This window comes from Emydura macquarii, unplaced genomic scaffold (assembly GCF_026122565.2).
Source record: "Emydura macquarii macquarii isolate MOO-44397 ecotype Brisbane River unplaced genomic scaffold, CSIRO-AGI_Emac_v2 contig_2897, whole genome shotgun sequence".
Taxonomy (NCBI): Eukaryota; Metazoa; Chordata; order Testudines; family Chelidae; genus Emydura; species Emydura macquarii.
Window position 1 is genome coordinate 28,145,019 of NW_027133034.1, and position 18,459 is coordinate 28,163,477.

Sequence of the window (18,459 nt, forward strand, 5' to 3'; positions counted from 1 at the left end):
TTGGTCCAATTTTGTAAGGGGCCTCAGCCCTGCATCTAATTTTAAAGTTGCCTTTAATTGCATGTGTTAATATTAACGTTTAGCCATCTAACTACCTGACTGTGCTTTCAAATCAGGTAGTTACTCCTCTGTATTTGAGCCCACAAGTGGTTGTACCTGCAAAATTAGACACTACTTTTAGTAATCAGACCTGTTATATCTGCTTCATAGAATTATAGGCCTGGAAGGGACCTCAAGGGGTCTTTTAGTCCAGTCCTTTGCATTGAAGGCAGGACTAAGTATTACTGACCTCACTGTGCCAGAAAATTCCACTGTATTTCAATGGCATATGGAGGATTTATCCCTGTAGGAGAGCATATGTTTCCACAATCTCTCTCCTTCAGATGTTTATGTTGGGGGAAGACAACTTAACATGCTAGTTGTAAGGCAAATTCAATTAAGCATTTAAAATATAGTGGAACAGTTGTTTTAGTAGATGTGCAAGTAACCAAAATAATAACAAAAAATAGAATCTACCTTTAAGTCTCTAATTTTCTAAATATACAGATTGTGGATCTGATCTCCTTTGCACGACTCTGCATCATCAGTACAAGCCTCCTGCTGGGGAGTATCAAAAACACATCTTAAAACACTACAACCATTCAAAGTGATGTGGTATTGATAATGTGACAGGTCTTTCTAATGACTGCTGTTTTACTGCTCAGTAAGTGACATGAATGTTAGTTGCACAAAGCAGTTTCTTACATTTAAACATCATGTTGTCCTGCTAAGAAAAAGGAGGCAGAGGGGGAGACAGACTTCATTTCCATTCCTCCCAGTTAACCTTTTCTAAGGTATTAGTGAAATAATCATTTACAATGTAATTACTTTCATACATCTAGTATATGTATGTGTGATTGATAGGTGTGATGGACAAGCAACTATACTGTGGTAGTTTTCCTCACTGAAATCATGCCAATGTTTTTTGGCTGTTTATCTACCATATAGTAGTAATCAAAGCACATTGTGTGGCTGGTGATTTCTGGAATAAAGGAGGGTCAGGGAGGGGGAGTGCATTGATAAAGCCTTGTTGCACCTTATGGATTTCCCTTTGGTTTCCATTACATGTCATTATGCTTCTCTGGCTCTGCATTTCATCTGCCATCATACTACGGCTGTTCTTTATTCCTCCCCATCCGAAGACTCAAACTCCCAACTGTTACAAGATGAAAAAGCCTAAATGAGACAAACAGGCTTTTCATTTCATTCACCATCTTTCTCACATTCCTCTCTCTGCTCGAGAAATGAACTAGCAAGGCAATTCATTAATTTCTTTTGCTGTAATTCTTCACCACTTTTTCAATTTGTCAGTTTCAGAGGGCAGGATGTCATCTGCTCCTCCACCTGCCCCAGGACATGTGGCAACCCATTGGAATTGATTTCCTTATGTTTCAAATATAAACCCTCCCTTATAAATCAGTCTTATTTGGCAACATCTCCTACCTTCTTAAAGCTTCCGTATTCCATATTCAATGGGGATTGAAATCAGGCACCTAAATGCCATTGAGGATCTGGGCCAAAGTGGCCCCAACATCTCTTCTGCCCAAGGGCTCTGTATGTGGCCAGAGCAGCATTGCTCAGGAGGACATGTGGGCAGGCTGAGCTGAGTATGGTCAGTGCATAGCTTCTGCTGATAGGAGCTCCTCAATGGGGGAGAATTTCAACAACTTGGAAAATTTCTGATTTCTCATCGTTTTATATAGGGGCTGCTTCCCTGAGTCCATTTCTGCATCAGCCTGTCAAAATGGCAGATTCCCACTTGCTTGTGAATTATTCTTTTTTAGTGTGTTTAAGACACTTTCATCACAATCTTCAGTGATTTACTCTTCTGTGAAATGATATGTAGACTTCAGAATATCGTAGGTTACACTGGAGTTTCCCTTTCCAGGAGATTTAGAAGAAGAATTGACAGCAGACTCACATGCAGCTAAACTTTAGGAAGCCACATCCTGTTAAGCAGCAGTTTAGCAATTTATTGGGCATTCATTATAAGGTGCCCATCTTTGTAGTAAATACAGAATACTACAGGTGGGATTTTCAAAAGTTCTGAGCATTGACTGTGCTCTTCTTCCATTGAAGTCAATGGCAAGACTCCATATTGCTTTCAAGATTCAGGGGAACACAAACATGCCTTCTGATTTTTCCTTGGATGAGTTAAAAAAGAATGATTAACCTCACATTCAGATAGCAGTGCTACAAGATAGTAACGAGTCTCTTTTAGAAGATCTAGCTGGATGTTGATAATGGGCCATTGATTTTAAACAGAACTTTCCATTGAAGTCAGTGGGGATTTCAGCTTAAAAATGGATGGCACAGTATATCTCAATGTAATTGGAATTGGGAAAAGTTGTCACAGCTGAATGAAAACTGAGAAACCGCAGACACTGCATAGTAGGAAGCATCTCCTTAGGAAATCCTCGTTGCTCACTGTTCCTGCCAAGCAAGCTACTGTGCCTATAATATTTTTTTCCTGAAAGAAAGGGCATCAGAAAACAACCATTAACTGTGGAAGAGAAGCTGTCAAACAACTTCAGTGGAGCTGAGACAGAAGAAGGAAAAAAAAAAATTCACAACTTCCTTTTAGGAGCCGTGATGCCATTGACTCTTTTGTCAGCGCTGCATGCGTTGGACAAAAAACCCCAAACCACACAAAGAATCTCCAAGAGGATGCAGGCATGGAAGTTAGCAATGCAAGGTGCAGTATTATCCTCTGTGCCCTTCACTGGCTGGTTACATGCTAGATTCCCAGAGGACCATGCTATAGAGAACAGTTGCTACCCACCCATCTTGGAATAGACCTGTGCCACAGAGCTGTGGAGCCCTTAATTTACAGAGTTGCAATTGTGGGTTTTTCACAGGTTTCTGCAGAGTGGGAAAATATGCCACAAAGGAAGATGGTGGAGTAGGTTTATTCTCTGTGTGGAAGGTTGCTATTTTCTTCTTTTAAAGAGTGGAAGGCCCACTTTCCTCTTCTTTCCTCTCACAGTGGAGGGAAGCATATGACCCTTTCTGCCTGCTGTTGTGATACTTATCTGTCTAATAAAAAAAATGCTTATCCTGCATAGCAAGTCTTTCAAGGTAGTGGGTAGGTTTTCAGTGCTTCAAAGAAGAGTTAATTTTAGGGTTGATGAGCTTCTCTATGGAATGAAGATTTCTGGAGCAGTGGTAGATTCTTTCAGCACTCCTTTATCCCACATCTTGGGTGAAATACTATGAAATGACCTGCAACTCATCAAAAGCTGGAGTCCTTTGTATTCAGAGCAGTTGGTGATCTTTATCACGGGAGGAAAAAAAAATCTGGCACTGCTGCTTGGACCCAAGAATTCCAGACTGCGCAGTAGTATGTGAACTTTTGTGTGTTTCCAGGAGATTAGGATTTTTTCATCCATGGTTCAGGGAACGATAGAAAGAAAGTAATAACTTTTTATGCTTTCTTTTTTATTAAGAGGCCTGGAAAAAGCCAGATAAGCAGGTTAACAAGAATGTGCGTACTGAAGTTGTCTGATAACTGGGTACAATATGTGTGTGAGAGACATCTAGACTGAAGGCAAGATCTGGGCAGCATTTGAAAAGTGCTGCTCTCAGGCCATAGGAATCGGGAGTGGGGAGCAACTGTTTCACTTTATCACTTCTTTGTGGCTGATTATGTAGCTCTCTTCCAGCTCTGTTATAAATGTCTTGCAAATGTTATAGAAGGAAGGCAGAACATAGTGTCCTCAGTAGTTGTTGCTTATAAAGATGAGGGAGTTATATAAGGGGAAAGATACATTAGAGTGAAGAGATAGGTGGTGACAGTTTTCGGGTTCTGACACATTGGTTATACGTATTCCTATGAGGAGTCTCAGTTTACATATATCTTGATGTGAATGAGGAAAAACGTTTCTTTGAACTATTAGCTAAATCCCTCTGCTGTGAAAAGGGGTAGAAGTAAATAACTTTGTACCCCTGTTTATGCAATGATGCTCAGCTCTTCTCAGCCCTTGCTTTGTTCTGATATTATTGCCTTCGTTCTGATTTTTATTGCAAAATAATTTGAAAGCTTTTTTTTAAAGTTGAAGTTGTAGGTTTAAACTTAGTTTCTGTGTTTTAAATTAATAATAACCTCCCCATTACAACTGAGGCCAACTTCCAGGCAAGATGGAGTATTGACTCGGTCAACTGACTTTATACTTAAGTTCTTGGATCGATAGCTTCATTTTTCTGATTTACCAAGACTTTAGGTGGGCTGCTTTGCGTTTCACACGATTATGCTTAAAACAATAAAATCTAGGAGTATGAGGAAGTTAACTAAGATGCCCAGGAAAATGTTTAGGAGTGGTCCACTCATGTGGCTTAGGGGTTTGGGGCTCATGTTTGCTAGATGGTTGTCTTTACCATCAGTTATTAAACACTGAAACTTGCAGTCTTAAGTCAAATAGAATATGGAAAACATACTGTGGTTATACACTATATTAGACTTGCAGGAAACTTTAGCTTTTGTCCAACTTGTTCTTCAGTAATCCTGGCATTTTTAACTCTGATTTTTCTTGTTGCTCAAGTCAAGCCTTCACACACACAATAACCACAAAAACATGTGCCAAGAAATGAAAATATTATAATGTGGACCAGGGTTGCTGTGGAAAGCCTTTATCTTCAGTATTTGCTTCATGTTAACAGCTGGACTGCTGTAAACCTTTTATTTTACTCTGAGCTGGAACATTTCTTTTTTTCTTTTTTATCTTTGTATATCTGTTCCTGAAACACTAAGCTGAGGGTGTATACTGACTGCAAGTTCTCTTGTGTATTTACAATACCCTATTAATCTCTGAATGCACAGTAAATATAAGGTATGCAGTTTTCCCTGGATTTTAATTGGTCTTGAGTCATGGATCTCAACCTTTTCCATACCAGGCTCTGCTTTCCTGTCTAATTGGGCTGTAGCCATGACTTCTTTCCCATTCAATATGGGAAAGAAAGGGTTGTCATGACCCCCCTGCCACCTCCCCCAACACTTGTTCATGAACCCAGCATTGAGAATAACATAGGAATTGCCATATCAGGTGTCAGGAAGGAATTTTCCCCCAATCAGAGTAGCAGTGACTTTGGTTTTTTTTTGTTTGCCTCTGCATCATGGAGTGAGGATCATTTGCCAGGATTATCTGGGTATATCTCAATTAATCCTTTGCCACTGCAGAAGCCTTGGTCATTAGTACACCTCGGTCCCTCCTGTTCTCTGCCTGTGGCACATCACAATTTAGTTTTCTGTAGGTTGTAATAGTTCAGTTGTTGGATTTAGCATGCTGGTGGCTGGGTGATGGTGGTGGTCTGTGATAAAACAGGAAGTCAGCCTAGATGATCTGGTGGTCCCATTTGGCCTTAACCTCTGTGATTCTATGACTGTGATCCCTGAAAGACTCATTTACTATGCCAATGGTTCTATGCCATTTACTATGCCAATGGTTCTAGTCTTTCAGTCTCCTCTGTAGCGAAGAGCTTGGATGTTTGCAGAAGCAGGTGGAAATGAGGATGATCCAGCATCCACTGACCAGTTACTGGTGGCTCTATGATGACAATCAACAAGTTATCTGAAGACCAAAGCATGAGAATCTCTCTCTGAGGAGTTTTCCCCAGTATTCTATTTTGTTCCATCATACGGTTGTTTAAAATTCCAAACTGCCTTGTCTGGTTAGATCAAGACCGTTACTGTGAGTTTCTGTGTCATATGTTTGGTGGACATGACATAATGTTAAATCTTAAATAAAGATGAGAAGCACTGTTTTAGGGGAAGCTGTTGGTTACATCATTCTTTCAGCAGAAGCAAATTATGAAATTTTACTTTTAAAGAAAGTGTGTGTTTTTCTTTGTGAATTGAAAGACACTGCTGTTCATTGCTGAATATAGTGTGGCAAACTATTTGAACTTGTCTTATCTCACCTTTGCTTTGCATCTTCAGATGCATAGTTGAGGCTATCCACAGATTTTTTAATAAAGACAGAAGGAACCTGCAATATACTGATTATAATAAATGAGCCACTTTATGCTATTTATCTTCATGTGTTGCATAAGCACAGAACGCTGAAATGGAAGAAATCAACAACTAATATGTCTTCTTCAGCCAACCAGAAAAATAAAGTGAAGAGTCAAAAAACTGCTTTGGGAAACTGACAAGTATGTTGAAAAGCAATCAGCCTGAGTATTGCCAGCTGTGACATATGGAATGAATATGGGAACTCATCAAAAAGATGGGATTTAAAACTATAAGTTGGACATTAAAGACTGGAATGCTCAATGTTGTGAACACACAATACAAAAAACCAAAAGTAGGAGAACAAATCCAAGTTGAAAGGCATTTTTGGAAACTGAAAAGTTAAGTGGCAATTGGCTAATAAAGCTGGAAGGCAAGAACACAGATTCATAGATTCCAAGGCAAGAAGGGACCATTGTGAACAGCTAGTCAGATCTCCTGTACAACACACACACTATAGAATTTCCCCAAAATAATTCCTAGAGCAGATCTTTTAAAACAATATTCAATTATTTTAAAAATTGCCCATGATGGAGAATCTACTATGACCCTTGGTAAATTGTTCCAATGATTAATTACCCTCTCTGTTAAAAAAAATAAAAATTGAACCTTATTTCCAGTCTGAATTTGTTAAGCTTCAACTTCCAGCCATTGGATCGTGCTGTACTTTTCTCTGCTAAATCAAATATTTGTTCCCCAGGCGGTACTTATTGACTGTAATCGTCAATTCTCTGGTTAACCCTCTGTGTTAAGTTAAATAGCTTGTATTCCTTGACTCTATCACCATAAGACATGTTTTCTAATTCTTTAGTCATCCTCTTGGCTCTTCTCTGAACCTTCTCCAATTTATCAACATTCTTTTTGAATTGTGGACATCAGAACTGGATACAGTATTTCAGCAGCGGTCACACTGGTGCCAAACACAGAGGTAAAATAACCTCTAAGCTCCTACTCAAGATTCCTCTGTATATGTATTCCAGGATTGCATTAGCCCTGTTGGCCACAGTGTTGTCCTGGAATATCATGATTATCCACCATGACCCCAAAACCATTTTCAGAGTCATTGCTTCCCACGATAGAATCTCCCATCTTGTAAATATGACCTACATTCTTAGTTACTAGATGTATACATTTAACCATATTAAGAAACATTATTTGCCTTGTGCCCAGTTTACCAACAGGTCCAGATTGCTCTGTTATTAGTTACCAGTCCTCTTCATTATATACTGCTGCAAAGAAGGATAGACTCAGAACAGAGATGTAGGACATGGCCTGACAATGATTATCATGCGGTAAACCGAAGGAGGCAGTGGGATGTATTGTATACAACATATCTTACCAAGAGTATTATGACAATACTGTTTGCCAATCTGATTTTGGTGGAGTCTTTATGGATGTTTCTGTAATAAAGGTATGTTTCAGGGGATTATATCATACACAACTATCAAGTCATACAAAAAAATTAAAAGGAGATTCCCACTTTTTTTCCACTTTAATAACTGCTTGCAAAATGACAACAGCAACAACAAATCTTAGGATCTTCCTCTCCTTTTGCAATGTCATAGTACTGGGGATTAAGAGTTCTTTCTTCAATTTTGGCTGCTTAATGATAACTCATCCCTGATTGTCTCCTTTGTACTCCTCACTGCATACATTTGTCTTGGGGTTGACACTCAAAACCCATATAAAGAATGAGCTCATGAGACAGTCACAAATAGTAAGGTACCATATACCCTAGCTTCACCGGGATGCTGTGAGATTGATTCACCAATAGGTGAAATTCACTGCTGTGCCGAAGGCCCTCAAAACCTCAAGTTCCATAGGGGTGTCTGGACAGGTCTTCACCCTAATGTTTATAAAGCATTTTAAGATTTTTCAGTGGAAGATGCCATAATAATTTAGGTCATAATGTGTATTTTGAAATCAATACAGTTTTGTCAGATCTCCAAAAACTACACAGTTGTCAAACAAAATAATCAGTGAGAGTAAATAATAATACTAGCAGTTGGTGCTTACCTGGTGCCTCCTATCTGAAGATCTCAAAGCACCAACATGAACATGAATCGATTACAGTACCAGTGTGATGTACATTAATTACTGTCGTTTTACAGATGCATAGAGATATTAAGTAACGTGCCCAATGTCCATACAGTGAACCAAATCTTAGACTAGAACCTAGATCTCAGAACTTGGTCTGATGCTTTAATCGGTAAACAACATTGTATTGCTCTGAAATCAGAGGGAGTTTTATCAGAGCAGGAACTGCTTTAGGATTTGTGCCTAAACACCTTTCCTTCTCTCTCCTCTCCCCCCACTTTGCAAAAAAGTTCAGAATTTTCTATAGGAGTTTTTTTTTAAAGAATTATTTGATAATTTCATTAAGGTGTATCTAATTCCACTGTTTCTGTAATAATCTTAAATATGTGACCTCACAAAATACTACTATTCTGGTTTAAATATGCATATGATGTTGAATGGGTGAATAGGGCCAAATTCACCTATGACTTACATGATGATGTTAAGTTACAGTTTGAGTGTTGTTTTTTCTTTTTACCAAACGGGTATAAATGCACATAGGTGATAAAATAGTTATCTTTGAAATTATTTGACAGTCTGTATGCTGAGTGAGTCATTTATATGTCAAAGGAGCAGTAGGAGAATGTAACACGAAAAAGTAACTAACAGGAGAAAGTAAGCTAAATCAGCCTTAGTCCCCATCCCCTAATTTATTGTATGTTCTCTTGTTAAGTCAGACTTCCTTTAGTCTCTAAAATTTCCCTTGCTGACATTGAATTCTACCCATTCCTTGGTCAGGTAGCCTTAAAAGCAGTAAGTCACAATCAGCAGTGCTTTTTCAAAGAATTACTGAAGGTGCATTTCCATGACCTGTCATCAGTCACCAAGAAATAATCTTCTTTAAATAGTCTTTCTGGAATAATTTATGGCTGTTACAGGACCAAAGTCTAGATGTTGATGCATACATCAGAAAATGAGCAGGAGCGCAGTATGGGAGTTAGTCATTCTAATTCCTTCTCCTTCAGTACGTCCTGGGGAGACCACTCTGCCAGACCTCTGCCAGTGACCTTGTGAAAGGGCGTAACATGTGAAGTGAGAGAGAAGTAGGGATGGTGTATATATGGGGCACAGATACACATTGGCACCTTTGGGATCACATAGAGAAGTGCTGTACAGTTTAAGAGAAACTGATAACTTTCTGTGGTTTTTCTTTACCCCTCAGTCACCAACTGTCTTACAGAATTTTGTGCAGAGTTATTTACCTTCTCTGGAATAGTCCCTAAAGCATTACCAAAGAGATATCAGTTCTTTAAAAACCTGTATCTTATTTAATAACTGACTACAGAACCCTAACAGTTTCATTCTTTTAAATTCTATAGAACTTTCCCACAAGGTGAGAGCTCAGCAGGAGAACACGCTATAAATCCTGAGAGGTGACTTAGATCAGGATGTGATCCTGATTATTCTTACATGCATTACAGTAATATTTGTGGACAACTGAGAAGGGGCTAAAGGGGTTTATCAAATGGCCAATCAGGACAGGACAGGACAGGAGTAAAAACTGTAAAAAGTAGTCTGACATTATTAGCAATAGCTGCTGAGATTGCATCTTGCTGTTTGCACCTGTCAGCTGGAGACTCTCTGGAGCCCAGGGCTGGCTCCTCCCTGGAATTTTTCTTTCTTTCCCATGCCCATGTGGCTAGGAGGAAGAGAGGTGCTCCAGACAGCAAGTGATGAAAGATGCCATAGCTTTTCATTTGCAGGAAATTCATGGACACAGTTGCTTTATCCAAATGCCAGTAAAGCCATATTACTGTTATGGCTGTCATGTCCTTTGGTGTCTCCTTTCTCTCGCTGTTTCTCCCCTCCCCACACAAAAGAACACTGTTGGCGTGACTAATGGAACACCACCTTCTACACAAACTGATACATACAATATATTGTAAGGTAGTCTAGGGGCAGATTCTGCTTTCACACTTATTCCAGTGGAGTTCCTTGGATTTACGGTGGTGTAACTGTGAGAACAGAATTTGGCTCTAGATCTGGAGCAAGATTCCCAAAAGTCCAATTTCAGAGTTGTACTGATGAAATCTGTCACATGAATACCATGTGATGCCATGGTGAACTTCTCTCCTTAATACAAAAAAAATGTATGCATTTATGTTCCTACAGGTGTATCAGCCAAGGTTAACAATTTGGGTCTGCCAGGAACTCTTCCCAACTAGCCAAGGGGATGGAGGATTTCCTAAGGTAAGGTTATTTCCATAAACATCCTTAACTATTTTTCTCTCTTATAAAGATAGACAATTTACTGAGCTTGCAAGTTCTATACAAATAAATGGTTGTGAAATTAATTAGGTTTATTTTATGGTTATTTAAGCCAGAGGTTTTCAACTTGGGGGGAGGAGGAGGTAGCATGCAAAATAATTCTAGGATTCTGATAATTCAGTAGTTATAATAAAATTGCAAGGGGGAGGGCAAATGCCTGGTTGTAATGCCACTCACTTAGATTTGGCCCAACTGACCCTCCATCATGACAGAAGAACATCCAAGCCAAATTTGAGTGAGTGGCATTGCAACCTGTGCCACAGGGTCGCAACACCTCTCAAATTTGGCCGCCTTGCTATTGGAGGAGGTGGGACACCATGTAAAAAAAATAATGCGAAGGTGTGGGGTCTGATTCATAAAAGGATGAGAAATTCTGCTTAAGTTCTTGCCAACTGTTACAGTTTTATTGTAAGTCATGATACTTGGTGTTTTTCTTAAAACCCCAACTCTTTGAGTCAGGTAATACGTGAGAAACTCAGCTTTCATTTAAAAATAAAAAAAAGTTTTTAACCCTCATGGTTGCAGAGAGAAGCCTGAAAATTAGAAGGCAAATAAAAATAATTGAAAATTTATTAAAGCTTCATGTTTTTTAAGTCTCATGAGGGTTTTTTTTTAATGCTTGTTGTTAATACTGGAATAGCAGCCTGTTAAAAGAAAGATTCAGTGACCTGAAATGGTTATAAACTATAATAAAAAGGAAAAAACTTCTTTCCCCTTCTCTCAAGGTTTTGCATTCATGTCTTACTTGCCTTAAATGAAAGTTGTACAGTTTGACTAAAGGTAAATTTTCAGTTGTGTTTGAGAATTGGTAAGTATGTTAACACAAATACAGAAAGTGGTATATCTGGCAGGATTTAAATTATTTTAACCGGTGTGGTAAACCCAAAATTGGATAAGAAATTTGAGTAGCAAAATGAAACAGTTATTCAAAAACCAGAGAACATATTTGTTTCATTCCCATATCCTTGTTTGCTAATGACTCAAAATCTGGCAGCAAAGTTGGCAAGTAAGCAAAGTAGAGGAAAAAATGGAAAACTGTTTAGATTATGTTTCTATTACTATCTAGACTAAGAATTCCTGTGAACAAAACTCTGCTGTCCCATCTGGATAATAGCACAATATCCAGGCTTCTTTAAGGAAAGTATAACATTCATTAGACTTCCCTTCCACTTAAGAGATTTGCAAACTGTCTTTGTGTGAGTTTGCATCTTTTTATGGGGCAGTGAGCTGGCACACATTACCATTTATTGGCACTCAAAATACTGCCAAAGGTTCAACAAGTAGGCCAATAGCAATGCTAGGTTAAGGTGGAATTGATACCTGAAGGGCTACTTTTTCATCGCTTAGCCATGTTTACATGAAATGAATTTATGCAGTGTTGTAGCCGGTCCCAGGATATTAGAGACACAAGGTGGGTGAAATAATATCTCTCTAAGCTTGACAGCTTGTCTCTCTCATCAACAGAAGTTTGTCCTATAAAAGATATTACCTCACCTACCTTGTCTTTCTATTAAATGAATTTGCTAGTTTCATATATCTCTTAATAGCAAGCAGTTGCAGATCACACAACATTGTACTCATAGTGTTCTAGTTGGCAATCTTTGTTGTGAACATTATTGTCCTGAACCTTCATTCACATTTATACAAGTTGGTCCTGCAGCATAAAGTAGAAGCTATGACTAAATAAATGAAAGAACAATCCTTTCATTGCCCCTGCACTTGTGAATAACTGGAGTTCTTATTCAGTGTGTGCAATCTGGAAACATTTGGCCTAGCTCTAAAATAGTTATCAAAATTGCTTAAGGTTTTTGAGATAGCCAGAACTATTAAATTTTATTTTCGGCTTAACTCTATTGTGTTCCTGCTTTTCCACTTGGGTGCATTTGCACTAGCTTTATCTACAGCTTCAAAGATATTTTTGTATGCTTGGGAGGATCAGTATTTAGAACTATCTCCAAGTTTGTTTTGCTAATGTCTCAAAACTAAAGTAAATATTGATATTTACAGCCTGTCTTCCTGCACCCTATGAGATTCAACAGAAATAGTGTGTGTTTGGAATCTTAATTCTTGCATCAGATTTATAAAGTTAGTCAGAGAAAAGTGGTGAAGGACTGAGCACCTTTCCCCAGTCATCTTCAATTTAACAGCTTTATGATATGAACTCTTTACTAATCCCAAGAAGCTTGAAATAATGAAAAAATAATAATAAAGTGAACAGATTTTTGAACTCATAATTACAGATAAAAAGACTTATCTTTCTCGTAGCACAAGCAAGTATACAGGGCCATATTAAGTAGAGAAGATGTATTTCCAGACCCAGAAAGGTTCACATGGGGTTTTCTATTTTATGATTATATGGCAGAATTTCAGGACTGAGATTGTTTTCACAGCTGAAAAGGAACTGCCCAGCACAAAGCTTTTGGAAACATGCCCAGATCTTTGGTCTCTGTGTGTGTGTGTTTGCATGTGTAAGTTTCTAGTTTTCTTCCCATATCTTGTGATGATACATAAGTAACAAATTAGTTAACAAAAAAATCAGAAACATTAGAGCAGTTGGGGTTTCTGTTAAGTGGACCAGAATGCCTGTGTAGTCACTGGAAATCAACAAGCTATGCTTAATTCTGAAGTTCTCTCCCTGGCAAAATTCCCATTTCTGTTTCAGGAAGGTCAGGGTAAAATTTTCCTTTCTCCACCAAGCCCAGGTAGTCTTGGGTCAGAGATTGTTCCTTGGGGAGGGGGGAAACAGGAGTATCTCCAGTCCCCCATACTGCATTGCTACTCCCACCACATGCCCTAACAAAAGTCTCTGCTCAGTGTAATCCCCCCCTTACACCAAGTTATATCCACTTCCCAATCCCCCTTTTCTCTCCCCACCCCATGGAGATGAGCTCAATGGCATGCAGATGGTGCTGTTGCTGAGCAAGGATTTCTCAAATAATGGCATTTCCTACAGCCAGTTCCCGTTGTTCTCCCCATAGAACAGAGAACCATATTTGCCCGAGTAAGGATTTCAAAGATTATGATTATAAGACTGAATACTGGTCTTGGATATGTATGCATAGAGGCCAATGGGAGCTGCATGTACCTGAAAGCAGAATTTAGCATATAGCTAGGTCATTCTGGACAGAGACAGTAAGAACATCACAGAGTAACTGAATTCAGCACAGCTAGATACATTTAATATGAAAAACCTGGTATAAATTATGGCTTTACTGGCTTTGAAGCCAAAAAAAATCCTCTTATTTTTTGATAAATCAGACTTGTGTGTATATATTCAGTTCCTGGAGTTATGTCTTAATTCTGGAGTTTACAACTTTATTGTCAAAAAGAGTGAACTGAGAGAAGTCAGTATATTAGAAAGGGACTCAGATTTCTTAATTAAACTTTCAAGGAAATAATGTAATCTTTTGCTTTTTTTAAATTTTATTTTTTTTTAAACTGATCAGTGTCCTTCTAATTGATATGGCTCAATCATCCTTTCACTTCAGTTCTCTTTAAAAGTATGTTTTGCTTTGGTTTTTTTTTTAATAGTCATTTATATCAATCATTAACATTCTTCCCAAAAATAAAGCTGTCATGTTACTAATTTTACAGGATTTACATTTTAAGGCCTCTTTTGGCAGTCCATCACTATTCAGCAAAATACTTGCTTAACTTTAAGCACATGCTTAAATCCTTCAGTGATTTGGGACCTAATTATTGGGATGTTTAAATATTTGGGATATGGATAATGAAAATCAGCCTAGATAGTTCACTAATACTGCACCATGGTGGTAGTGTGGACTCAGTGTCAGTATGGTACATTGCCATTCCCTGGGGCTGTGAGAGAAGGCTAAATGTTCTTTTCAGTAAAGTATTACAGGGAAAGCATTCATTAGTGAGTCCCAGCTGTTTAAAGAAATAACCCATTTAAAAAGGTAAGAGTACGAAGCGCTAAAAGGTACATTACACTAACAAGGTGATCTTTTATAATTCAGACCTGTTTTCTGTTCACCAAACCACATGTAGCATTAAAATGGAGTCTTGAGTTAAAAAATTGGTAGACAAACTCATTAATGTTAATTTTCTGTGCTCCCACCTTATGGGTTTCAACAAGCATCTGCCAGTGGTGTCAAGAAGCAGTCTACCAGATATGATTTGGTGTCAACATTATGAGTTAGATTTTCACAGTAGCCTCAATCCAGTCTGTACATTTATGCCCACAGGTTTCACATGCATCATTGTTTGTGCACACAGCCAGCATTTGGGTGTGTGTGTGAGAGCAAAAAAAAATCAGGTAATTAGCAATTTGGCAACCATATTTAATTATGCAAATGTCTGTTTGTGTGCCAAACAGCATGTGCAAGATGTACACATGGAGATTTAGGGCAAGACTGCCCTTGGCTTTTGCAAAGGTGCATGTGCAGACTCATCTTCCCATCTCCTTATACCTACCTGCACAAGGCAGGTTTGCAGTCTGCAGTTGGGAAAGCAAAGGGAGTTCTCCTTAGGTATGCCACCAGAGCCAAACACTGTCCCAGAGAGAGCAGAGATGGATAGGGAGGAGACAGACCCTCTGTGCAATCGGCCCACAGAATTAGCTGGGTGTTTTGGGGGTCAGGGAGCATATTGCACATTTTGAGGGACAGTATATTCAGTGTGTCTACTTCCTGGGCATTGTGAGGAGCTGAAGGAAGGATTATGGCTCCTAATGCACAACCCCTCCCCAAGCTCCTCCTTGTCTGGGTTGATTCTGCATTGTCTCCAACCTCTGTGGGCCAAGGACTGAATTCCACCACCTGGCCTTGAGAGGTGTTTTTTGTAAACTTAGTCTTATGAGTCTGCAGGACACACTGGCCCAGCTAAAAATAAAACAAAGACACAAAAATTCCAACCAGAAGCTTCAAGACTTCTGGAGTTGTTTAAACAATCTTTTTCCCTCTATGGAACTGATATTTATGTACGAGTAGACTGTTTAATATGTAAACCACATTTACAAGGCTATTAAAGTCCAAGGAGATGGGGGAAGAAGGGAGGAGAGAAAATGCATTTAACAGCTTTTGTAGAAGCACAGTTAACTTTTTCCCCCCTCCCTTGCAGGGAACTCTTACTATCCCAAAGGAAGTTAATCGCAAAAAGAACAATGAGGCTGAAGCTGCATTCCTGACTCCAGCAAGTGGCTATGGATATCATTTCACTGAAATCAATTACCTCTACTCTTTTTAATCGTAATTTCTCCATTTGTATTACATATGGTATATGGGTGTTGATGAGGTCATGGTGTCATATATCGGGAATTGTTTCTGTGTAAATCATCAAATATAAGAAGAAACTATGGGACTCTGAGCCTTGCTTTAGAGAATTACAGTGGATAAATGTTTCATACAAACAGTTTTTAACATTCTGACTCAAGTTAAAGCCCTCAGAATTTCACACTGTGAATCCATGTTTATCAACATTACAGGTGGGCCTTCAGGCCTGGTTCTGCCACAACGTCTCCACTACTCAAACTCCACTGCTGACATGCAACCGGTAAACTGCTGCCTCTCCATTTCCGCCCTTCCTAACTGCTTCTTGCAGAGGCTGAGAGTCCCCCTTTCCTCCCCATTTAGATGTAACAAGCCTAGTAGTTTATTTTCATCAATTGTCTGTATATCTCTATATTTTATCCATGTACTCTTTTGATGTATAGAAGTAGTATGAAACTCATGGTTTCCTTGTGGTAAGTGACTGAGATGCTGCCACGGGATTTGAGACACTGATGAATGGTGCTATTTTGGACTTTAAACATGCTCCTTGGAAAGGTAGCTCTGATGGAGTTATTTTTTATTTCCATGTTCTGAGAAGGTGTTGGTACTTTGTTTTCCTGAATGTTGTTCTTTAGATGGGACTGACTTGTTTCCTTGTGTCTTCAGTGTGGCTTTCTTATTCAGTGTGGTTGGGTGAGTAACTACTAATAGAGTAACAGTGAGGGACTGATTCCAGATCAGGGTACACTCACAAACATGCAACTATAGTGGGAGCAATCACAAAAGTGTAATTTACTTAAATCTGCTTTCTGTATCCTGTCCACCTCACACAGAAAGATGAGCAATAATTTTCCAATAGTCTTTAGAAGTCTTGGCTTTTTGAGGGGGGCAGAGAGGGAGAGAGAAGGCTTTTTTGAAAAAAGGGGCAAGTTTTAAAAATCCTCATAAACTAGATGATGTGGTAGGGATGAAAGAGTGATGTTTTCCCTAAAACTTCAAAAGGAGGCACTCTTATAAAAGGCAAAGAGTGTATTTCAGTATCCTCAAAATGTAGATTTTACATTTTTGTTCTTGCTCCCAGGGAATTAAGAAAAAACAAAAGAAAAAACCCCAGTACCATCTACTCATGGAATGTTGTTGTGTTAGACACAGTCTGAAAGCCCACCTTAATTTTTTTATATAACTCTGTCTTTTAGCTCTTCCTTTTACAGGGCAGGCCTTGTTCTGAACTGTTTTACCTTTTGACTGTTAAATACCAATGCATGACTACACTGCTTAGGTTCCCCACCCCAGCCCCCATACCCTCTTTCTTGTAAGTTTTCTTTTCTGATAGATTAGATGCGTCAATTGTGCTGTATATAGAGCAAGAAACAGTACTCAGCAATTGTGGCATTTATGTATAGTTGCAGTTCTGTACTGTTGGAAATGCAGGCTTTTGTAACAGTGTGATCTATAATAATGCACTGCAAGTACCCAATGTATTTTAGCTATTTTAGTAGGATTTGCTCAATAAATATGCAAGCTCTAAGGGTAACTATGTTGTCTGTGTTTCCTTACCATAAGGGGAGAACTACATTGTTTTCTGTACCAGTCTAAGTGATTTTTGTGGCAGTAATACAGCTTATTTAAAAAATTTCTAGAGATGTGACAATTCCATTAGAACTGTTGTCTGCTAAACAGTGATTATTATTATACAATATAACAGATGGGAAATGCCTAATATAAGCTTCTCAGCACCACTTGTTTAGCTTAGTACATTACACGGGCAAATGCGTAGACAGAGCAACAAAATTTGTATTGATTTAAAAACCATAAATGTTAGTTTTCATTCACAGTCTTGAACAAACCTTTAGGTTAACCTGAAGTAGAATATACTATTCTCTTTTAGGTCACATATTGACTATTACTGGAAATGAAACATTCAACCTCGTTTATATTATATTACTGTATCATATTACAGAGGGTGTATGTGCCATGCTTTGGATAATTGTGGCACTATACTTCTTTAAGAGAACGATTCGTGACAGATTGGGTGAGGGGATTCTGGGTGTCATTTTTAACAAAAACTAGAAACTATAATCTGTAAAGACTTATCACATGGGCTCATGCACAGCAAGCACTGTATGATTATTTCACATCACTAGAAGTCATTACAGTTACTGAACAGAGATATTGCTGAATAAAAATAGAAAACATTCTCAAGTTTTGACTGGACTTTCTCTGCCCTGTGCTGGTTGGCTATTTGCTCCAACACTCCCCATCCCTCAGTCTCTTTGCCTCAGTGTCACTCCTCTTCTTCTGCTTCCTAGTCCCCTTACCCCCTTCCCTTCAGCTTATCCCCACCTAACTAAAAACCCTCCCAAAAAACATGGAACTAACATGCCATTTGCTGTCATCACACTGGACACTCTGCTTGTGTGTTAGACCCCTTTCCCCACTCTATTTAGATTGCAAGCTTTTTGGGACAGGTACTGTCTTTGTACAGCACCTAGCACAATGGGTCCTTTCCATGACTGGGGCTCCTAATTCAGGTGCCACTCTCCTTGGGTTTATGAAAATCACTGGATCCAATTCTTGATATAAAGTTTCTTCTTTACTAGCAGTTGGGGGAAAAGTAATTTTCAGTTATAGATACTAAATAAAGTGTATTAGCTTCAGATGATTTTAGCACTGAACTCAGGAACAGATGAATTTAAAAAAAAATGGAGCTACACTTACTTATACAAGTGGAGGATCTGTCACTTGATATTTTCTAGTCACTGAGCCAAATTCATCCCTGGTGTCATTCCATTCAGTATAGTTTGTTGTTCCCCTTTGTTGGAATGACGCCAAAGATTAATTTGG

The 18,459-nt window shown here is 38.7% G+C and overlaps 1 protein-coding gene across 1 annotated transcript in view; it reads left to right on the top strand.

Moving 5' to 3' along the window:
- The window catches only part of NREP (neuronal regeneration related protein), a 32,525-nt gene extending 15,376 nt beyond the window's left edge, over positions 1 to 17,149 (top strand). The window contains exons 4-5 of the mRNA XM_067568699.1: positions 10,232 to 10,309; positions 15,467 to 17,149. Coding sequence (XP_067424800.1) covers positions 10,232 to 10,309; positions 15,467 to 15,592 — 204 coding nt within the window. The 3' untranslated portion in view covers positions 15,593 to 17,149. The remainder of the gene's footprint in view (positions 1 to 10,231; positions 10,310 to 15,466) is intronic.
- Positions 17,150 to 18,459: the final 1,310 nt, after the last annotated feature.